Source organism: Desarmillaria tabescens, assembly GCF_030435595.1.
Source record: "Desarmillaria tabescens strain CCBAS 213 chromosome Unknown EV420scaffold_21, whole genome shotgun sequence".
NCBI lineage: Eukaryota > Fungi > Basidiomycota > Agaricomycetes > Agaricales > Physalacriaceae > Desarmillaria > Desarmillaria tabescens.
This window is the reverse complement of record NW_026848320.1, coordinates 16,375-36,224: the sequence shown is the minus strand read 5'-3', so window position 1 is coordinate 36,224 and position 19,850 is coordinate 16,375. Positions and strand designations below refer to the sequence as shown.

The 19,850-nt window shown below is 48.0% G+C and overlaps 7 protein-coding genes and 1 non-coding gene across 8 annotated transcripts; 5 read left to right on the top strand and 3 right to left on the bottom strand.

Moving 5' to 3' along the window:
* Positions 1-237: 237 nt before the first annotated feature.
* On the bottom strand, positions 238-1,543 carry EV420DRAFT_1643758 (uncharacterized protein; the record flags this gene model as incomplete). The annotated part of the gene is made up of 4 exons (XM_060477554.1): positions 238-498; positions 547-855; positions 978-1,025; positions 1,076-1,543. 4 exons carry the CDS (start codon positions 1,541-1,543, stop codon positions 238-240), a joined length of 1,086 nt encoding a protein of 361 aa, XP_060329728.1.
* A 110-nt stretch (positions 1,544-1,653) lies between these two features.
* Positions 1,654-5,345, top strand: EV420DRAFT_1643757 (uncharacterized protein; the record flags this gene model as incomplete). Its single annotated transcript, XM_060477553.1, has 16 exons — positions 1,654-2,175; positions 2,206-2,395; positions 2,446-2,579; positions 2,629-2,706; positions 2,901-2,981; positions 3,030-3,100; positions 3,156-3,450; positions 3,504-3,575; positions 3,625-3,672; positions 3,725-3,940; positions 3,991-4,189; positions 4,242-4,561; positions 4,614-4,723; positions 4,772-4,879; positions 4,936-5,203; positions 5,259-5,345. 16 exons carry the CDS (start codon positions 1,654-1,656, stop codon positions 5,343-5,345), a joined length of 2,799 nt encoding a protein of 932 aa, XP_060329727.1.
* Positions 5,329-6,844, bottom strand: EV420DRAFT_1548038 (uncharacterized protein). Its single transcript, XM_060473374.1, has 3 exons — positions 6,080-6,844; positions 6,012-6,026; positions 5,329-5,964 (listed from the first exon to the last, which is right to left on the bottom strand). The coding sequence occupies exons 1-3, from the start codon at positions 6,630-6,632 to the stop codon at positions 5,537-5,539; spliced, it is 996 nt and encodes a 331-aa protein (XP_060329726.1). The 5' UTR covers positions 6,633-6,844; the 3' UTR covers positions 5,329-5,536.
* Positions 6,845-6,964: 120 nt separating this feature from the next.
* On the bottom strand, positions 6,965-7,046 carry EV420DRAFT_t150. Its single transcript has one exon. It is a non-coding gene; the product is annotated as a tRNA-Ala (tRNA).
* Positions 7,047-7,146: 100 nt separating this feature from the next.
* EV420DRAFT_1629835 (uncharacterized protein) lies at positions 7,147-9,260 on the top strand (the record flags this gene model as incomplete). The annotated part of the gene is made up of 5 exons (XM_060476100.1): positions 7,147-7,183; positions 7,242-7,487; positions 7,536-7,596; positions 7,627-7,972; positions 8,006-9,260. Exons 2-5 carry the CDS (start codon positions 7,410-7,412, stop codon positions 9,258-9,260), a joined length of 1,740 nt encoding a protein of 579 aa, XP_060329725.1. The 5' UTR covers positions 7,147-7,183; positions 7,242-7,409.
* A 1,142-nt stretch (positions 9,261-10,402) lies between these two features.
* On the top strand, positions 10,403-12,503 carry EV420DRAFT_1688333 (uncharacterized protein; the record flags this gene model as incomplete). Its single annotated transcript, XM_060479305.1, has 18 exons — positions 10,403-10,549; positions 10,605-10,618; positions 10,673-10,732; positions 10,785-10,839; positions 10,890-10,907; positions 10,963-10,988; positions 11,041-11,066; positions 11,117-11,151; positions 11,209-11,305; positions 11,364-11,379; positions 11,437-11,476; positions 11,530-11,630; positions 11,687-11,746; positions 11,800-11,827; positions 11,879-11,936; positions 11,990-12,153; positions 12,204-12,293; positions 12,346-12,503. The coding sequence occupies 18 exons, from the start codon at positions 10,403-10,405 to the stop codon at positions 12,397-12,399; spliced, it is 1,089 nt and encodes a 362-aa protein (XP_060329724.1). The 3' UTR covers positions 12,400-12,503.
* A 582-nt stretch (positions 12,504-13,085) lies between these two features.
* Positions 13,086-15,084, top strand: EV420DRAFT_1643753 (uncharacterized protein; the record flags this gene model as incomplete). Its single annotated transcript, XM_060477552.1, has 20 exons — positions 13,086-13,241; positions 13,298-13,311; positions 13,370-13,474; positions 13,530-13,539; positions 13,590-13,607; positions 13,660-13,685; positions 13,735-13,760; positions 13,818-13,852; positions 13,915-13,939; positions 14,005-14,016; positions 14,067-14,082; positions 14,132-14,171; positions 14,223-14,323; positions 14,370-14,429; positions 14,483-14,510; positions 14,559-14,616; positions 14,665-14,689; positions 14,746-14,902; positions 14,954-15,000; positions 15,057-15,084. The coding sequence occupies 20 exons, from the start codon at positions 13,086-13,088 to the stop codon at positions 15,082-15,084; spliced, it is 987 nt and encodes a 328-aa protein (XP_060329723.1).
* A 2,685-nt stretch (positions 15,085-17,769) lies between these two features.
* On the top strand, positions 17,770-18,806 carry EV420DRAFT_491181 (uncharacterized protein; the record flags this gene model as incomplete). Its single annotated transcript, XM_060482357.1, has 2 exons — positions 17,770-18,494; positions 18,548-18,806. Coding segments are annotated over 2 exons (839 nt in total), but the record flags the coding sequence as incomplete, so codon positions are not given.
* Positions 18,807-19,850: the final 1,044 nt, after the last annotated feature.

Genomic DNA, 19,850 nt, shown 5'->3' with positions numbered 1-19,850 from the left:
CACTGATTATATCCGTCATCAGGCTACCAGCGCATGGACCCCATGCTACTGTACAGTTCTGATATTTGAAAAGTGGTGCGGGGATGTCCGTCTGGCCATTCTATACAACTTGTCGTTGGATATCGGCACTATGGTACCCATTGCGTGCTATTTCTGTACCGGATATATCAGACTCATGAAGCAGTGGTTTCATTCTATCACAGTACATAATAATTTCGTCGCAAATTTTGGGCTGAACTACTCATACCGGATTGGGGGATACTCGTCTAAAAAGTCTTGAATGTGCTGAGCAACCTTGGCTGTACTGAAAATAGTGACGACATCACCAAGTGAGCTCGCACCCATCTCGTACCTCAGTGCCGGTCGTGCTACCCCATTAACCTTGGGTAACTCTTCGCAGATGCGGTCAAGAAGTCTGTCAAATGACATGCTTCGTTTGCGTTGTACGCCTCCATCGTTCCAGTCCCAGGTGCGGTCCATCAAAATCACCGCGCCAAACTGCGTGACAGTTAAGATTGAATTGCGACTACATAAAAGAAAACATACGTGTCTGTACAGCTTGAGGAGCTGTTTCTTCGATGTCATCATACGAGAGTGGTCTTTCCGAAATTTGCCGAGTATCGTCTTTACAGCCTTTTCTTCCTTCTCCTTTGCCTCGCCATCTGCACTCTCCCAACGAGCATATTGCTCTGGATGCTTCTTCCAGCATTGTTTCTCAATGAACTCGGTTTTCCATGCACGAGAGCCATCGCCCGTCTCTTCCCAGATTGCCAAGAATTTGAACATCTCAATGGTGCGGATGACGTACTCAAGCAAGGACTCGCTGCTCATCACGCTGCTCTGCGACTCCAGGAACTGTAGAAAGAGACTTGTCAGACACACATTAGCTGGCTATAGTGACGGCTTGCATTGTTTATCGCCTCCATCCGCTTGTGCATGTCTTCGATCGCATTGTTCTCAGTTGCCTTATCGCACACCCCATCCCATGGATTACGGGTGATTACAACGGATTCCAATTCAGCTCTCTATTACTTAATCAGCCGCTACTATCGGTAGGAAGGAAAAAGAGTCGCACCCACTGCTGACTTTGGTCTTCATATCCACGCACGAGGCGCTTGAAAGCTTCTTCCTCACGTTGATCTCGATGCCCGACCCCAGGAAATGAAAGCAAGGCCGCTCTAAAGTCCTTTGCTTTCAGCGCTGGCTGGTCAAAGCACGCAAATATCGCCTGGACGCGCTTATCCTCATTAGTGAGCACACGCGGCTGTCCACCGCCATCTCCAGCACCAGTACCAGCACCAGCACCAGCACCAGCACCAGCACCCTCATCAGCCCCACCACCATGACGTTCAGCTCGTCGGCGGCGGTGTTGCCCCACGGATTCTGCACATCCCACAAGCTTCCCTTCAATGTCTTCCAACAGATCGTCGCGCTTTTTAATCGTTCCAGGGCTTGCATCGGGTGGGATGGGGGGTAAAGCGGCGAGCGAAGCTTCAACCTGCTGGAGTTGAGTGCGTAATTGGGTCCCAGGTGAGTGTTCCATGGCAAGGATGAACCGGACGGCCCTCAAGCATAATCACCTGCTTTTGACAGTGCTTCCTTTTTCGCGACCTTAAAAGCTGCACGTCTCAGAGTCCTATCCCTACTACCGCAATGAAGCCCCCTCCAGCGCCTGCCTTTATCCCTGCCAAAGGGCCTCCCAGCTATTTTGTGCAGGAGACACTCGTCCCCGAACCTGATGACGATGACCAGCCTCCCCCACCACCTCCTGACTTGAATATTCATGCTATCGACACCCCCTACATCCCCCTCTCGATCGATAACATTCCTGTCGCTGTCCCCGACGTCTCTTTCAATCCTGCAGAGTCCGAAGCTGCAACCGAACGTTGGAAGCTTCGCGTCGATTCTATGCTGCGAGAGATAGCTGATGGGAAGGACGTCGACTTGGACCAAGTCTTCAAGGAGCTCATGGAACAGTGCGACAAATTCAACGAAGATGTCACCTCCAGCGAGAGTCCGTCGACAAGGGATGCTCGACTGCAGATGGAAGGCTCCTGGGTCGACTTTATCCACCGTGTTCTTCCTAATGTTCCTGCTGAGAATGCTTGGGACCCAGCCGTTGTCGCTATCGCTGGTCCAAAGTTTATGTTTTTCCTTGCAAGTCACCTTTTTCTCGTCGACATCTCTTTCTCATCATGTCAATAGGCACATACTACCAAGCCCCGAGCTACAGACAAGAAAGTAATCAAGTCTCGTACCCTTGTTTGTTTCATGAACCTCTTCCTTCATCTTGTTCTGCGATACACGACAGATCCCGTTACCAAGAAAAAATGCGGGCTCCAACTGCTTACCAAGTATAACCTTTTCCAGAAGCTTAAAGATCAGGTCCAAAGTCGTAAGTTTGTTGTTTGTTCAATCGCTATCTTTTTCTCATGTGTCACCTAGTCATATTTCACCTCAAGCTCGATCGCCACTTTGATAAAAGGTGGTTCTTTGGACGTCTGGAGATTCAACTTGTCATCGACACCGCGATGAAGAGTCGATCAACCAGGCTCGTAAAGATAAACACAATGATGAGGGTACGTCGCCTTTTCTCTGCTTCTCTAATGTTTCTCATACTTTGTCAAGATACTTTTCCCCTTCTACATGACCACAAGACCGTCTACCCTTGGGCCCATGTGCCGAGAATACCGCGATCTTGGGTTTGTGAGTTGTCCCTTCCCTTTTTTCAAGCTTTCACGTGGTTTATCGTGTACCTTTAGTACCTTAAACTGGGAAACCTCTGAGTCTACCGTCGAGGCGACATGAACTTTACCATCGCCGTGCACTTCAAAAACTACAAGGGCAATAACAAAGCTCTCGGAATCGAGCAACGATTCTTTCTCAATTCAGTAACCAAGGCACATAATATAAGCTTTTGTGTCGCCAGCTGGATGATGGCATATCTCTTTGCCATTGAGGCTTTCGAAACTAAATTCAAGGTAGGCTTGTTTTTGGTTCCTACCCGCCCCAAGACTAATGTTTTGCAGACGCTTGGTGAAATGTTTGCGTTCAAAGGATTGGAGTACCCGCTCGATCCCGCAATGAGTGGGTATCCCGTGTATGTAATGTGCGACTGCATCCCTTACTCTTGCTGACACATTATTGTTTTCTAGCTTTCCCGCAGCAAAGCCGGGCGGACGAGAGTTTATCATCCCCTATCAAGCATGCTCATCTGGAGGGATATCCGAGTCGATTGGCGGCCTTTTAACGGCTGCTGAATTGCCGATGGCAGGAGGCTATGCATTGCGCCGAGAGGCTGGCGACACATACGGCATGATGCTGTCAGCCCGTATCGCTCGTGATATCCTCAAGCACGTTCAAGACGGCTGCTTTCGGGAACACTATTCTCGTGACGTAGAGAATTACGATGTTGTTCTTCTTCGCAACAACGAGGTTGACGGTATCTCAGTACGCTAGTCTAGTAGTTTTTTTGCATAATATAATACTCATTGTCACATTAGGTGCCTATTAATCAGCAAGACTATATCTCCGCCGCTGTTCAGGCAGTTATTCGGCGTGGTAAGGAACCTGAGGTATGTTCTTCTGTCCCGGTCTCTTTATCATGCTGAACTAGATAACTAGCAGGCGCGCCGTAAGAGTTCAAAGCAGGACAAGGATGCTTATCTGATGGTGCGTTTTTACTTGTTTCTTTATCAGCTTTTGGACACTATCAGTCTTTCAGACTGTCGACTGTGTTGTTGCTGCTAAGCAAGCTCTTGATGAAGCTTGGGAATCCTATTACGCCGTTTTCACACCACGTGCTCGCAAATATAAATTATATAATCCACGTCCAGAAACTATTGGGAGGCTTTACGATATCGCCACGGGTGCCCGCCCTTCAGCCAAATACAAGTTCTTCGAGCTCGCAGAGGGAATGACCCAGGATGATCTTGATGCTGTATGACGATTCTTTCTTTCTTCTACTGCATGCCGCTCATATGGCTTTAGGCTCGAGACTTGACCAAAGAGAAGAGCGATGAGTACTACGCACTCCGTAAGAAGTATGGACGGAAATATACAGAGGCTACTATCAAGACCCGTACGGTTGATTTTCTTGAAGGCACAGCCGAAGGTTCTACGGAGGAGGCAGATGAAGCTTTAGTCAAACTTCGTGAAGTTTGTGACTTTGCCAAGCCAATAGTCTATGGTTGGTATTTCTCCTAATAACGCATGCACCCAAAAACTGATATGTGCTGTAGACACCGCAAATGTTGATTCTGTGGATAAAGACGAGGCCTCGCTAGATACAGATGTCGATTTTGGCCAGTACGGTGACCCCAAATACCGTGCCAATTGTAGTCTGCACAAGCTTTTACACCTTGTCGACCCTTCATCTTATACCGCTGATTCTCTCCTGGAACAAGAGACGAATGCTAGTAATTTCCAACCAGCTGCTACCAACATTGACGAGGATGATGAGAAGGATCTTGTCGAGCTACCTGTTACTCTCGTTCGTGAACGATTCATTGCTGCACTTCTCGAGCCTGTCTTGCAAGAACGAGAACTTCGGGAATGCAAAGTATGCCTGTTTTTCAGTCTATTCACCTCATGCTAAAACCGTAACCTCGCAGGATTCGGAAACAAAACGCTGGAAATGCAAACGTTGCGTAGAGTATGTCCACCGAACAGCAGAGCAGCGAAATGTCAGCTTCACGCATCGTGAGAAGCTAAAACGCCACCTGTAGGTCTTCCTGTTGCGGTTGTCAGCAGTGCTCCTGACTGTATTTAGGGATCGTCTGCATTGCCCGTGGCGTGAGCTTGAGCTAAAGATGGTGGCTCATTGGAACCCAGACTCCAACGAGCTTCTGCAATACCGTTGTCCATGTGGTGGATTTGAGTCAGTGTTATAACGCGCTGGCAGAAGATATTGGATAATGACGATTTTCTATTCAGATACACAGACATAGATGTTGTTCATCAGCACATGGTTAGCGTGGATTGTCCTCAGTTCCTTGCTCATCGTATTATGCTCGAAGAGTACAACAAGTTGATCGAATGGCAAGACGACGCTGGTAGTGACGATGAAGACGAAAGCGATGTTGACGACAACACCAAGGCTATTAATTCATCCTCGACCACGAACCGACGGAGCAAGGGAAAGAAGGAACTGATCGTGACCGACGAAGTGTTATCCACGTTTGAATCTATCTTGTCAGACCATGTAAGCTTGCTTCTCTTATCAGTGATATCCAACGATGGCTTATATTCGAATGCAGCTCCCAGAAACCTTCCCATCCGAAGGAATTGAGCTTTTAACAGACTTCCTTGCTACTGCAAAGGACCATGTATCGTCATCATCGTAATACACATTGTTCGCGTATGAATTTACATCGGTGTATGGAATGCCAGGGTCTACATGCAATATTGTATGGTGGAAAGGTCTGTAAGCTATAATTACAAGTGAATCTGTGCGACGTCCGTTGGCTGGGATTACAAAGGGAAAAAAAGCGTTATGATGTCTATCGAGTTTCTATACGTGCAAGTGCTAGGGCATCTAGCCATCGCTCATGGTGACTTCGGGTCCTGGAACGGGAGCACTCGGAACTGCAAGTCCTTGCACAAAGGGATGCGGCTGAGCAAAAGACGCTGACTGAGCAAACGGAGTCGCTGGAAATCCAGCGAAGGGAATATTCGAAAAAGAAGGGGCAAATGCTCCTTGCGCTCCAAATGGTGTGACTGGCGTAAAGGTACCGAAGCCTGCCGAGTATGACGTTGGAACAACTACTGGTGTCTGTGGTCCTATCGATGACGAAGTAGATGCCGATAGACTTCCGCTAGGTCCAGAATAAGCGGATGGCATAGTGGAGGTGGGTGCAGGACGAACAGGTGGAGTAGTATGGGATGTACTGACTGCTGCGGGAGCTGAATTCTTGCCGGTCGTATCGTTGGGTGGAGAGATAGTGAGGGGGTCGGCAGGAAGACCTGCTGCGAGGTCTATTAACGCCTAGATGTACAAAAAGGTGACATACCGACAAGCTTTGGATCTGAAAAGGCGAACATGTTAGAACGGCAGCATATATGCGCCAAAATTGCGTACCAAGGTTCAAATCTTTTGCTATCTGTAACGCTTGGAGGCGCCTTTCAGCGTAGACAACGGCTCTCTCCAGGGCGACTGCCTGGTACTGGGCCGTCTGCTGTTCAGCCTCAGCACGCTTCCGTAGATCTGATTCCTTCCTCGCTGAGTCAATCGAAAGATTGATAGCAAGCTGTGCCATCGCCTTAGTGGCCAAGTCTGCTGCAGGCTTGGTGATCACTTTCGGAGGATTCTTGGAAGGGGGAGGCGCTGGAGGATCCACAGATGTCGAGGCGGCAGAAGCCTTTACCTTGCGCTTCGTCTTTTTTGGAGAGGGTTCGTCATTCTCGTAGTCAGATGGAGGCGCTACCGTCTTCTTCTTGGATTTCTTCTTGGGTGAGGTTCCTTTGCGCCGGACACGTCTAGGACCATTTTCTGCTACCGTACTGTCCTCAGAGTCAGAGGAAATAACATGGACCTTTTTAGCGCGCGCTGCATGCGTAGCAACCGAGGGGTGGGGGCTTGTAGCTGCTTCCGTGTTTTCCTTGTCAGCGGATGCATTATCATGAGGTGCCATCTGGAACAACAGGCCAATTAGTACGGCTGGTTATGTCTTTCACTACGAAAATGTACACTTGCCTTGAGAGCCTAGCAGAGCGAGATGCGCGGAACAGATGTTGGTGGTCGATGGTAGAAAGCCTGCTACCATAGGCAATGTCGTCATGTGAAAGTCACGTGGCCCATGCACGCAAGGTTATTACTATTAGCATTAACTGTAGGAGAGCAGAGCAAAGCAAAGGCATATAGCACCCATCTCATCCCAAAATTTGTGACGATAATTAGTGCAGTCACTGTGGTGCTTCATTGACACTGGGAATCCGACAAACCAAGTCCAGAGAAAAAGTCACGTGGACACAGTGGGATTTGAACCCACGACCTTATACATTGAAACCCGTGCAAAGCATACGCGCTACCACTGCGCTATGTGCCCACGCTGTAGGGGTCCTAGACACAGGTATTACAATTTCATACCAAAATTTGCGACGAGAAACACCAGCTATATGGATATTCGAAAAGGTGCACTAAAAAACCTCAATACAGTCTAATCCAAATGGGACCATACAAACTGTATAATGGATGTGTCACTGAATTTCTATGGATTCATGATTGAGGAAAAAACTCACCTACAATTGGGCCATTACGTAATCAAACGCTTGCAAAGCATGCGCGCTACCACTGCGCTAAACGCCCATGCTCAAAGTGGAAAATTCGAGTCAGGTATGGCCAACAAGGGTAGACCCACTGCTTAGAACTACTGCCGCCGTCTGTCCAACCCGGCTTCTGTATTTTCACCATGACTTTGGATTCTTTACTTCTCTCTTCCGGCAACAAGCCCATTGACACGGAACTCGATGCCCTATTCCAATCCAATGTAAGCACTCTTCTGTGACTGCGACATCTGTCCTTACACCCTTAGCAGGCTACCAAACCCATATCTGGGCCGTCGCATAGTAATACGGCGGAGGTGGCCTCGAAGAAACGTAAACATGAACAAGAATCTGCTATTGCAGCTAAGCGATCCAAGTCTACTTCGTCAGCGTCCGCGAAGCAAGGCAAGGTGCCCAAGCCAATAAAAACTCAAAAGACTATGAAACACCCAAAAATCAGTACCGACAACGACGACGAGCTGGAGGATACCTACGCGAAGTCGAAAGAGGTTCAAATTGAGAACGGCGGTGAATCCGAGCCAGACGAAGATCCCTCGAAACTCGTTCATGAATCGGTAGCACAGAGCGCTACTTTTACTGGTCGTTCCAGTCAGAAGCGCAAATTCGTGCCTTCTGACGAGACACAGGAGCAACGGGATTTACGCACGATCTTCGTTGGAAATTTATCTATCGAAGTTGCTCAAAAAAGGTGCGTTGCAAGTCTTCTCTCGATGCCGACTAGTTCTCATCGTTACGCACAGTCTGCACTTAAACAGCTACATCGGCATATTATTGGTCTGGTTCCTAATGGAAAAGTTGAATCAACTCGTTTTCGTTCCATTGCTTTTCAGACTCCCACGTCTAAACTTCCTGAAGATGATACCTCGGAGAAAAAGGCGAAGGCGCCGGGGAAGGCAAAGAAAACTAGAGAACATGGCAAAGATCGCGCTTCGTCATGGAAAGACAACAATGAAGACGACTCTACCAAAAATGACGAGAAGAAATTCCTTACACCGAGCCAAAAGAAACGCATTGCTTTCATCAATCACGATTTCCACTCCTCCGCCGACCTCACGAATGCTTATATCGTTTTCGCGCACCCCATTCCTCCGGAAAACAGACCATCTAACCTGCCTCCTTTGCCTCCTACGCTTGACCCATATGAAGCGGCGCGCTTAGCAGCGGACGTATGCAATGGCTCGACCTTCATGGACCGTGTTCTTCGCGTGGACCTCATTGGAAGAACGGGCACACAAGGTCAAGGCGACTCGGTTGACGGTGATCCCAAGTCGTCAGTTTTTGTCGGTAATCTGGATTTTGGGAGTAAAGAAGAAGATCTTAGAGTGTTTTTCGAAACGCTTGTCACAGAAGAACGTGGACCGCCAACTGGGGATGACGATCAGGATGGAGATGTAAAGAAATCGCTGACGTGGGTGACCAGGGTTAGAATTGTTCGAGACAAGGAAACACAGCTTGGAAAAGGGTTCGCTTACGTTCAATTTACCGTGAGTGCCTCTTTTTCATCATTTATTGGCGTGGATATCTTATTGGCTTCCCAGGACCGACAATGCGTCGATGAGGTTCTCGCGTTGGAAGAAGGGAAACTTAAGTTCGCCAAACGCAAATTGCGTGTGCAACGCTGCAAGACACTCCCAGGAGGACAGCGCCCCACTAGTTCGGTGCCCGCGGGAACTAAGACCCTAGTCCAGCCGTCAATACCCGCCGGCGATCCTTCATTAGGCGACAGACTCGCTCATCTCACCAAAGAGGCCCGCAAACACGTCAAGTCCACTGATGCAGACCGAGTCGCTCGACGCTTGGCAAAGAAAAAGGCGAGACTCGCTTTGAGTAAGGAGGGAGTGAAGGTGCACAGCAAAGATCGTGATAGGACGCGAAAGAAACCATCGTCCGCTTCATCCCGCAAAACGAGCTCTACGAAGTCGACACGAATGAGGAGCGATAAAAGTGTCGCCAAGAAGAATACGAAGAAACAATAGGGTATATGTTAGGTACGTTGCTTCCCCTACTCTGTTTCTTCCGCTCTGATCTGACGACGCCACGACAGATACTCCTGCAAATACTCAATGCACTCTTGTTACTGTTACCGTGCGCCCTTCGGCTTAAGATTCCCGCACTCAGATCATTCGATTTAGTGGCGTCAAGATTCTGTGCCGTGTCCTGTTTTTTTTCCAGTGCCCTTCAAAGTGCGGGGTCAGAGTGGGTGCCTCATCATCAGCTTACGACGAGAACACGTAGATTTTTCGTGAGTCGCTGTATTCAGTTGTCATCTGTTCACAGATTCCCATAGTTAATTCGTGTCCCAGAACATTTCACCTGGGGAGGGCTTTGCGCACACAGCTGGTCTTGGATGCGTGTCAACTGACCCTAACCGCAAAGCGTAATGACCAGATTTATTTTCCGCTGTTTCATGAGCCCACCGCTCGGGCAACTCAAACATATTTTCTCGTAAAGCGGATTCAGTGCGGTGATACACACCATGTGGTCCTATGTTTTCTCAACTTAAGATTATATATCCAGGCCTAACGGATATATTATCGACTCCAGAAGTCAATTATTCCGGGCTAGAAGGAGGAGAATCTGTGACTTTCCCCCGATATGCCCTTGCTTCTATTCATTTTTGTCAGATTTCTGCTCTTCATTGGTGTGGTGTGCGTGGAGGTCCCACGAGCCGGAGGCGTTTCTTTGTACCCGGTCCACGCATCATTTCGCATCATACCAGAACTGTAAATCTGGTTGTGGTACATACTTGGGTCACTGCCCGTCAGATCCGTTTGACGTATCGTCCTCCCAACTGGTAAATTTGCGGTGACGATGACTCACGTATATGCTACAGTATACAAGACTCTGAAACTAAGCGCTTCAGCCCTCGCTACTTAATGACCGACGCCCCGAAAACATTGTGATACGCGGATTAATTACCATCGAGGACGTCACCGAAAGATTCTCGAAATCGATCCGTATGAAATGCATTTAATAGTTCCCGGACCCTGATACCACGGCCCTTGGCAGAGCATATATAGCGACTTCCATAAGCAGTCTGATTCTTTGCAACCTGTGGTTGGTCGCCAGCACCCCGTCCTTCCCTCCGATACCTTCCCTTCCTTCCCTCCACCTCAGCATGTCCAGTCCTATCCGTGTCGATTCTACCCTTGGCGCGGCGCTCATTGGGTTCGGTGTGTCTTGTGCACTAATCGGAGCGCTATGTGTGCAGGGTTTTTCGTACTTTCGACGGTATCCATCTGATCTACCCGCGTATAAACTTCTCGTGCGACCACTTCCCTCTTCCGAAGCTATAAACTGTTAATTTTGCTCGTGGACAGGTGGCGGCAATTTGGTATGCAGGTGATTTTCGCGATAACATGCCGATCCGTTGATTCCCCGGGTGCAGGTGTTTAGAAATTGTCGATCAGGCGTTTATTGGGCACTGCGTGTATTATTATACAATAACGTGCGTGGTAGCAAGCTTGCATCATGACTCTCGACTGACCGAACTCCACTAGAAATTATATGTCACCGCAAGTTATGTTGTTTGGAGACGTGATATGGACGCTTATTGTAAGCAATACCCTGTCTGGTGACGATGACTCAGAAAGACTATTCGACAGCTTCAATTGGTTTTGGGTGTACGTATCAGTTAACCGTTGTTGGTCTTCTGAAGTATCAACGTCTTTTCAATAGGCCTTAGTGGGTACTATTGTTAAAACGTACGATGGCATGTGCTCTCAATCATAAAATCTATACTGACCTGTTGTTCAGATGCTTTGCCATGCGTGTATGGCTATGTGAGAGTCTTATCCTGTCTTCTCGGGATACACCTTAACGAGACCCCCAGTCAGTGGTCATAACCTTCCTATTACATGCTTAATTGTAAGGCATCATTGTATGTGATATCCACAGTCGCCTGACATTCATTTCTTAATACAGCTCTTCTTGACATATGGACAACTCGGTACGCTTCAGAAGGATTCCCCTGTGCCCATACTGAATTCTGACGCCGAGTTCCGAGCAGGGCTTGCCATAGGTACCTCTCTAATTTCGGAACCGTTGAAAGAGACTAGCTAACCGCCTAATCAAAAAAGCATATGCCGTTCGAGGGTAAGATTTTGTTCTTTTCTTAGAATCGTCCTAGTTCTAACATGTGATCTCAATAAGTTTTCAGCTGAATAAATTGGCGTACATATCAAACTTGAGGGTCAGCGCTTGCCTGTTCTGAATGCCGTAGCGATTCTAAATCTGCACCCCCAGACTTTGGCTTCACTTTCGCTGGGCGCTGGTGCCCTGACTGACATCATCATTGCACTTTCCTTATCCTTGTTCCTGCGGAGGCTAAGAACGGGTTACAAGAGGTGAGCCATGCTACGTCCTGCGCTGATGGAATGCTCATATTGAGCCAATCATCCAGTTCGGACTCTGTTGTCAACAGACTCACAGTCTATGCCATCAACACAGGTGTTCTTACAAGGTTGGTGGGAGAAATTCGTCGCGTGACGGAAGCTGATCCGAACATATTCATAGCACCGTCAGCATCACGACCTTGATACTAGTGAGTGCAGGAAATAGGAATCAGCCAGAACCGTCCTGACCGCATGGACAGTACGACTTGTATCCTACGAACTTCGTGTTTATGGCCTTCTATTTTGTTTTGAGCAAATGTGAGCTATATTTTACTTGGTCGCTTTTGTATTGACTCTTGTTTTAATTCTAGTATATGCCATTTCTTTCATGTGCACCTTAAACACTCGACATATCGTGAGAGGACGCGGAACAGACAGAGAAATTGGAACTGCAAGCCCCACAGCTCATCTATTCGGCAATGCATTCTACATGGTTCATCCTCAGACGCTCAGGTCGCAAACGCAAACGCAAAAGGTTCTTCTTATGTTACTTTTTGACAAACGTTTAATCGATCCTGTGTGCAGACTCAATTGTCTATCGGAATACATCAAGAAGTTTCCGTAATGTCAGATGCCGACGAACCACTGAGCACTCAAGCTACTCATGCTCAAGAGGTATGACAATCCGTTCCCCTATGGAAGCCAGTTTTTGATTTGGATCTCGTAGTTGCCAATACCAATGTCTCCGCCTCCGAGCCAGGGTCACATAACTGCAAACTGACCGGGATTTGCAGGCTTTTATCTTATCTTCAATGCGGTGACGGATCCTGACCGCATACACATGATGGCCCGGGAAGAGCATGCTTTAGAATGTAATATGTGTGTATTTTACGGACATCTTGTAGCCTTTTCCAGTGTAAAAATGCTATCTTTATAGCTACCCCAGATGTATCGGAAGGAGTGCCACATGCATACCATGTCCGGCGTTCATGCAAATGAGCTTTTCTTATATTTTCACACCACGCCAATGCGGGACCGGCAATAATCAGGCACCGTACCGTACTCAGGGCTCATCAACCGTGGAACGCTCAGCGCTCAACATTCACGGCAGGCCTTCTCGTTCACACACTGCCCCCAAGTACATGAATCCTACGTTGTGCCGTTTTCATTGGACTTCTACTGAAATATTTTCCAGCCATCAAACCAAATGCTATGTTGGGCACAGGAACCCATTCAACATCAATCGAGATGCCAAGCGGTCCCCGATTTCATTTGGATCACTTGATTTTCCGTAGCAATCGAAGGATAGGGCAGAATATAACTATGGTCCACGAGTCTCCCTGGAATGCATGTGCTATAGCGCAGATTGCCAGGTTCGGATCGGCAGTCCTCCTACATAATTAGGCCTGGTTTCCAGAACGACCCTTGCCCTTTCCCTGTGCTTCTGTGGGTCACCTCTCGCCTACCATGGCGTCGCTTCCGACGGATTTGAACATCAACAGCACGTTAGGCGCAGTACTCATAGGCTTCGCGGTAGCTTGCTGTGTCTACGGAATCCTTGTCACACAAGTTTTCAGATATTTCTCGAGATATCCCTTTGATAGACCTGTCTACAAAGGGCTGGTGCGTATCTCTGATTCTCTTTCACGTTTCCCCTCCGCTGAAATAGAGTCCTACAGGTTTTGCTCATTTTGTACGCGTTCTTTTTAACATATTCATACCACTTCTTATTCATACCTTTAACCTCGTAGACTCCTTGAAACTATCGATCAGACTTTTATCGGGCACGTGGTGTATTACTACACTATCTCGAATTTTGCGAATGTGTTGGCCTTGGTTCGGGGAACTGTGACTTGGTGCGTCATCGGACATCATTGCTCTGCTCACTAGCTCACATTGTCTGGCATATAGGTCATTCATTGTGAGTGCGACCAGTTGGAACCCCATCAGTCTAGTGATTCTTCTTCAAAGCTGCAGCAGACTATTGGGGTGAGTTGCATATACTCATCATCCCTTCACTTCCTCATGATACCTGAGCCAGGCCATCGTTGGATGCATAGTAAAAACGTTCGTAGCACTCGATCCGCATTCGTCGCATGCTGACATTCTGGTATAGATCCTTCGCGTTGCGAGTGTGGAGATGTGAGTGGCAGTCTGTTTCGGCCTAAAACCCCAAGGAGACTCACACTCCGACGACAGTCAGTGAACGCAATAAGTTTATCACCGGCATCATCGTGAGTTTTCAAATTGATTAATCCTTTTGGTTCCTTATGTGACTGATGGCCCCTTTCTCTAGTTATTATTAACATATGGCCAGCTGGGTATGTCACCCCAAAATATCAGTCATTACGCGGTAGCATACTGATTCTTATCGGTGTCTATGGAGGCTTGGCCATAAGTGAGCTCGTTGTTCGCTTTCAACATAAAATTTCTAACTCAGTGACTCAGCTTTCACCGTAAAAGCGTAAGCTGATACTTGACTCTTGCACGATCGGTGTCCGACGCTCTTTTAGATTTGAATTGAGTGGAGTCTTCGAGGTTGTCCATCTTCGTGTCAGTGGATTTTTTGTCCACACTCATGCCTATTCTCATGCTCGGTTATAGGCTCTGGGATCTACCTCTCTGGGCGTTGGGGTTCTAACTGATCTGGCCACTGCCATGTCGCTATGTTATTTCCTGAACAAGCTGAGGACAGGATATCATAAGTGTGTAAACTACTTTTCGCAGTATCTCGTACTCACTGCTGCGTAGATCGGATTCATTGGTCAATAGTCTTGTCCTATATGCAATCAATACCGGCGCTTTGACTAGGTGGGCATAATGCCGAGCATAGAAACTCAATGAAGCTAATCCCAGTTCTACAGCGCCGTCAGCCTATCGACGTTGATTCTTGTAAGTGCGCCCACACGTTTAGCACATCGCGTCTGATCATTTGGTTAGTATAACATCATGCCCACCAATTTAGTTTTCGTCGCATGTTTCTTCATCCTGAGCAAACGTGAGTAATGAAACCATATTATGATCATGAGCCTGACGACCCTTGCAGTTTACGCCATATCCTTCATGGCAACGTGCGCTTAAAGTTTATTACCTTCTTTCATCGAAACTTACCGGCGGTCGCGCGCAGGTTGAACACTCGACGTATCGTGAGAGGGAAAGGGACTGATAAGCAGGGAACAACCAGCAACAACACCAATATGTTCCATCTTGGTACACGGATGCCAAGTATGGCCCCCATAGACGCGGGTCAATGGGACAATAGTCCTGTCAGTCCGAATTCAAAGGTATTTTTTCTCATACGCTCGTCGTTTTCGGTAGCATGACCGTTGCTGAAGGATCTGGACAACGAATTCCCATTCAACTCTTATCACTATCCTCCAAAGTGAGCTTCCTTTTTGTACGCCGATTCGTGCGATGCTCAATTGCTGCCATTCGCAGAGTTTCCTATAATGGTGTAGCTGTGTAATCTTGAGATATTCTGTATTTTGTGGTGACGTTCGTAGTTACAGTCGCGTATTTTCGGCAAAAAATGTACCATAGTACTAATTCATGTTGTACCCCGCAGCTCTGTTACTGCGAGCACAATCATCACCGTCGGCTCCATCCGTCGCCATCAGAGGAAATCGTCTGGACAACTGCCGCCTGATAAGGCACATAGGTATGGAACTTACGGAACCGGTGCCGCCAGTGTGTATTAAAATGTATTCCGTTATCCACGGCGGCAAGCATCCCGAATTACACCATCAAGGTCCTCCTTCTAAGCTCTAGGCTCAAATGCCAACGCAAAAATTATTTGGTAATCAGACCTTGCCAATCAGATCCTGACCTCAAAGCTCGTCTATCTGCATGAGAGCCCCATAACCAAGCCACCTCATGGTACAAGAATCGGTATGCTCTGATCGGACATTAGACCAAGTCCATGTAGTGATCCTTCTTCAGTATGACAGATGTACAGGTGCAGCCCCAATTCATCATCAAAGGAATGGGCGCAATTGGAAACCTGAAAGGCTCTGATTGAAGCACATCGGTATGCCACGAGGAACGGAAGTTTTCCATTAGTTTTCGGGCATCCTTCGATCATGAGAATCAGAAGAATCTGGAGCTACTAGCGGCTGAAAATTCTGTGCGTCATAGGCCAGTGCTGGAAATGGTCTCTTATACGGTATAGCCGCGGCATTGCTTGGTAGAAGTTACCGGTACTTACGACTGCTATTCATGACGGTCGTAGTAGTAGTGTATTTATTCTTCCGGGATGTTTGATGACTTGGAGAGTTTGGATCCGATCTCCTACTATGTTCAAGTTGTCTCTAGCTCCGGCAAAACACCACGATTTATTAAGGGTGGAAGATATGAGATTTGTAGCCTGCATCTCTCAGTGCTCTTACCCGAGCACTAATCTCCACCTCCATCTTGGAGAACGGTGGATCTCAGGACCGCTGTTCTAGTCCTTGCAAATGATATGAGGGATCCGCGTCAACGCGACCCTTTAGCTATTTGGACCCGAGCGCCAGTTAATTAATCTCTTTCCACATTGACTTGTCTAGGCGAGTCTTGTCAAGCCGTCCTTCCAGTCCTAGTAGCCCGGGGTTCTCGGGTGCCGATCCGAATGCCGAACAAGTTCAGTGTTGCAGCACAACGCACAATGATCCAAAGTCAGATCCGAGGTCAATGATTTAGAGATAAGGCCCAGAACATTGCGGCAACATATTTGACTGTCAGATTTGTACTGATATTTCTTCAGTACATTTATCGACCCCGTAGGGCCGTAATACAGTCATGTTTTTCCCGCCCCATATTGACATCCCCTGGCTTGCTTTGAAAGAAATGTGATCACTGCAACGCTGGTCTCTGCGATGTCCGTGTCGTCGCGTTGAAGTGGACCTAAGGCGTATCATGCATATCATCTCCGGGTTTTCCATCTTTTCTACTTGGATTCGCAAGAACGACGTTTTGTCGGAAGAGCATGCATCAATGAAGGGGTAGACAAAACTGTTTTTCGCTTCGGAGAAAATCGACGAACGGGGATCACATCGATCAAAGGGGGATTTCCCCTGAGGTTGAACATACACTCAGAGACAATTTGATTGAGTCTTTCGCGTACCTCTGATTATTTCAAAGCCCAAGGATCTATGTATAGATGTAGATGGGTCTTTCAACAGTTCCATAGTTCTTCGCGCTTAGATAGATGAGGTTTAACGGACTGGCGAAATGAAATCAGATGGGAGCCCTCATGAACGCGACATGGATTGTGTCGAAAATATACCTGAAGGTATCTGTGACCAATCAAGACAAAGAGAAAGTTGTTCTGGATCTATGTCCACAAGAGCTGGCGCGACATTGCGAAGAGAACTCTTCTATCCCATGCGACGACCAACTTCGCCCAGTGTCCGAACAGGCAAAGAGCTTTCAGTGATGAAGATGAAACCATTGGATAGAGACATGCAGGGTCATCAAATTGTGCGAAGAGAACCGAGACTTCGAAGTCCGTAGTTAGAGGATCCACGTAGAGTGGCGAAGTGGAGTACACACATGTGAAGCTCTGCTACAGAATGTATTCTGTGGCTGGAAAGTAATGCTGTTCGGGAAACAGATGAAGGAAGAATGGACCGCTGTTACCACGCAGGGAGCCTGAGATAGGACGTTTCCCGATGCGACGACCACGGGGATCGAAAAACTAGTCCACCGACAACGTATGCACGGCCAGGGCATTTCGATGCCCTTGAGATACACCCGGAACCAGAGGGAGACCGAAGGGGCCATGATATGACTCATGAAGGACGTTATGTTCACGTATTACCAAGGTGTTCCTACCAAGAAAATTCTAAAGGTCGGGGATGATTTGTTCGGACCACAACTGCCTAGAATTCCAAGGAAGTGTTGTCTTGTTGGTATCGATGAGTCTCCATTTTCGCGCGCCACTAAGAAGCAAGAGACAGAACAAGAGTGCGATTCGGTGGACAGTCCGAGAAGTTGGGGAAATCAGATTCAGATAGGAAGGAAAACGAGATACGAGCCCCGAAAAATATTAGCGAAAACATAGGAACCACTGGAGATAGATTAAGATGTACATGGAATATTCGTAGACGTAGTCAAGCTTGAAAGGACGTCAGGCTTGATTGGGATAGCGGAGTTACAAATCGGAGTTTGAATAACATGAACCTGGTGAACCAACTGAACGAGCTACTCACCGCCCTTCGAATTCCAATTCCCATCCAATCTCCTACAGACCTTACCCCTTCACTTCTCCTTGCTATCCTAGAATGTTTTCTATCCGAACGGCTTCCGCTTTCTCCCACTATACGCCAGTCAGCGGTGTCGAAATCTTCTGCTCAGCGCGATGAAGCTCTCAATGCTCGAGTGCAATGCATGAAGATCTTTCTAGGTGTCTTAGAAACCGATATTCTCAAGAACGATGACATGGGCCTGAGCGGTGTTGACCCGAGGAAGCTGGCGGCTGGAGAGTACGCTGAGGTTACGCTCGTCGCCGAGGCGTTATGTTGGGTTGGACGACGGGCAGGACTCATACAGACAGAGAGAGATGCGCATAGCCCGTCGACGATGACCACGACGACTCGTGCAAGCTCTCTTCTTCCGACGGGCGCGTCTGTCGCAGAGTCCAACACGAGTATCAGCAACTCTGCTGCCACGCCAGAACTCTCGCGGCGTACGTCTCCGAGATGCATTCACGAGGTACCCTCACCTTTGGCACTTTCATTGTCTCTATTCCACGAGGGGCAAGACTGGAAGACACCTGTTAGAGTGCCCGTGAGACATACGGGCACGATTGAGCCTGTGGACCAGGACTGGGAAGTCGAATCGTTTGAATCAAGCGGAGCCCACTGGAGCATGCAATCACACTCTAGCAGTAACCAGAGTGTGAGTTTTCCTTGTCTATGGTCGCGTTATATGTTATTGACAGCCATGTATAGGCGCTTTACGACGCTGACTATGGTGACGAGCATCGGCGTACCGTATCGTTACTGAAAGAACGTGCTAGACTCCTGTCTGAAATCGCTAAAGCGCAGAGAAACTGCCCAACATAGATGTTTGAGCCATGCTATTATGAATCATTCGTCCTGTTGATGACGTTGTTTTAGGACTCTTTTGGTTGACCCACCACGTTCTTCCCATATTTTCTTGCGCGCCATTCTGCCATTTTTTGGTCCTGTCTGGCCTCCTCTTCCAAAGAATTTTGATCGCTATGAACTCTGTTGGGGGTATCAAACAAGGCGACTTCCTTTCGCGACGAGGTGTTCACGGCTTCCCCTTGTAAATCTGATGCCGACTATTTTTGAACTCGAATCATCTTTCCCGTCAGCTTAGATGGTGAGATTTTTCAAACATGCATATAGCAGGACTAGGCGAACTTGACAAGGAAGCTATCTTTCACAGACTAAAGATGTCCCGCCGCTTTTCACGAACTTGTGCGAGACTCAGTGGCCGATTTCAAGCGCTTTTTGACAATGAAACTATTCGTCTACGTATTATGAAGGGATACATATTGTAAGCTACTTTTCTTCTCGTACTTCATAAATTTATCTGACTGCTCCGTAAGACACTTCAAGTTCTTATTGGATCGTACAACAGGCGTGGACGCGGCCCAGCTTTATACCGGCAGTATTCACCGCATCCATAGTAATTCTACTCGTCACAGAGACCCACGCTAGGAAATCCATCAGCGTCGTGGGGTTTGGTTTCTGTCTGTCAGACGCAACATTGCCGTTAAGCCTGCAAGTTATACTGCGTCACTTAGATCCAAAGCGTCCCCCAATCCGCTCCTTTTCTCTGTGCACCCATATCCTTGCTCTGGTTACCTTTTACGTCTTTCCCTGCTACAAACGCTGTACTCCTTGGCATCAATGTCCAGCAGTCCGTTCGGAGAGGTTAGCTGCTTTGTAGCTCATCGGCAGCCACTCCCGAGGGACACATCAGCCCTTTCCTCGAGATTCTAGAGAAGCTGCTCGGACACAAACGTCCTACATTCGCGCATGTTTTCTACCGGAGCCGGGGCTCGGCGAGGGTGCTGATACGGCCTCGAAGCCTCCGAGCCTTGTCGGCGCCGATCCTCGTTCGCATCTTCCACCGGGGCTCAATTGATGTATTTATGGGCCACCGCCTTTTCACATCCCGCTATCTCTAGTACACAATCCGAGGGAGATCATGTCTGCCTCCAGTGACTTGGTATGTTGGAAAAGTAAACCGGTTGTTGTGCACGCGGGGCGCCCCTTAGCT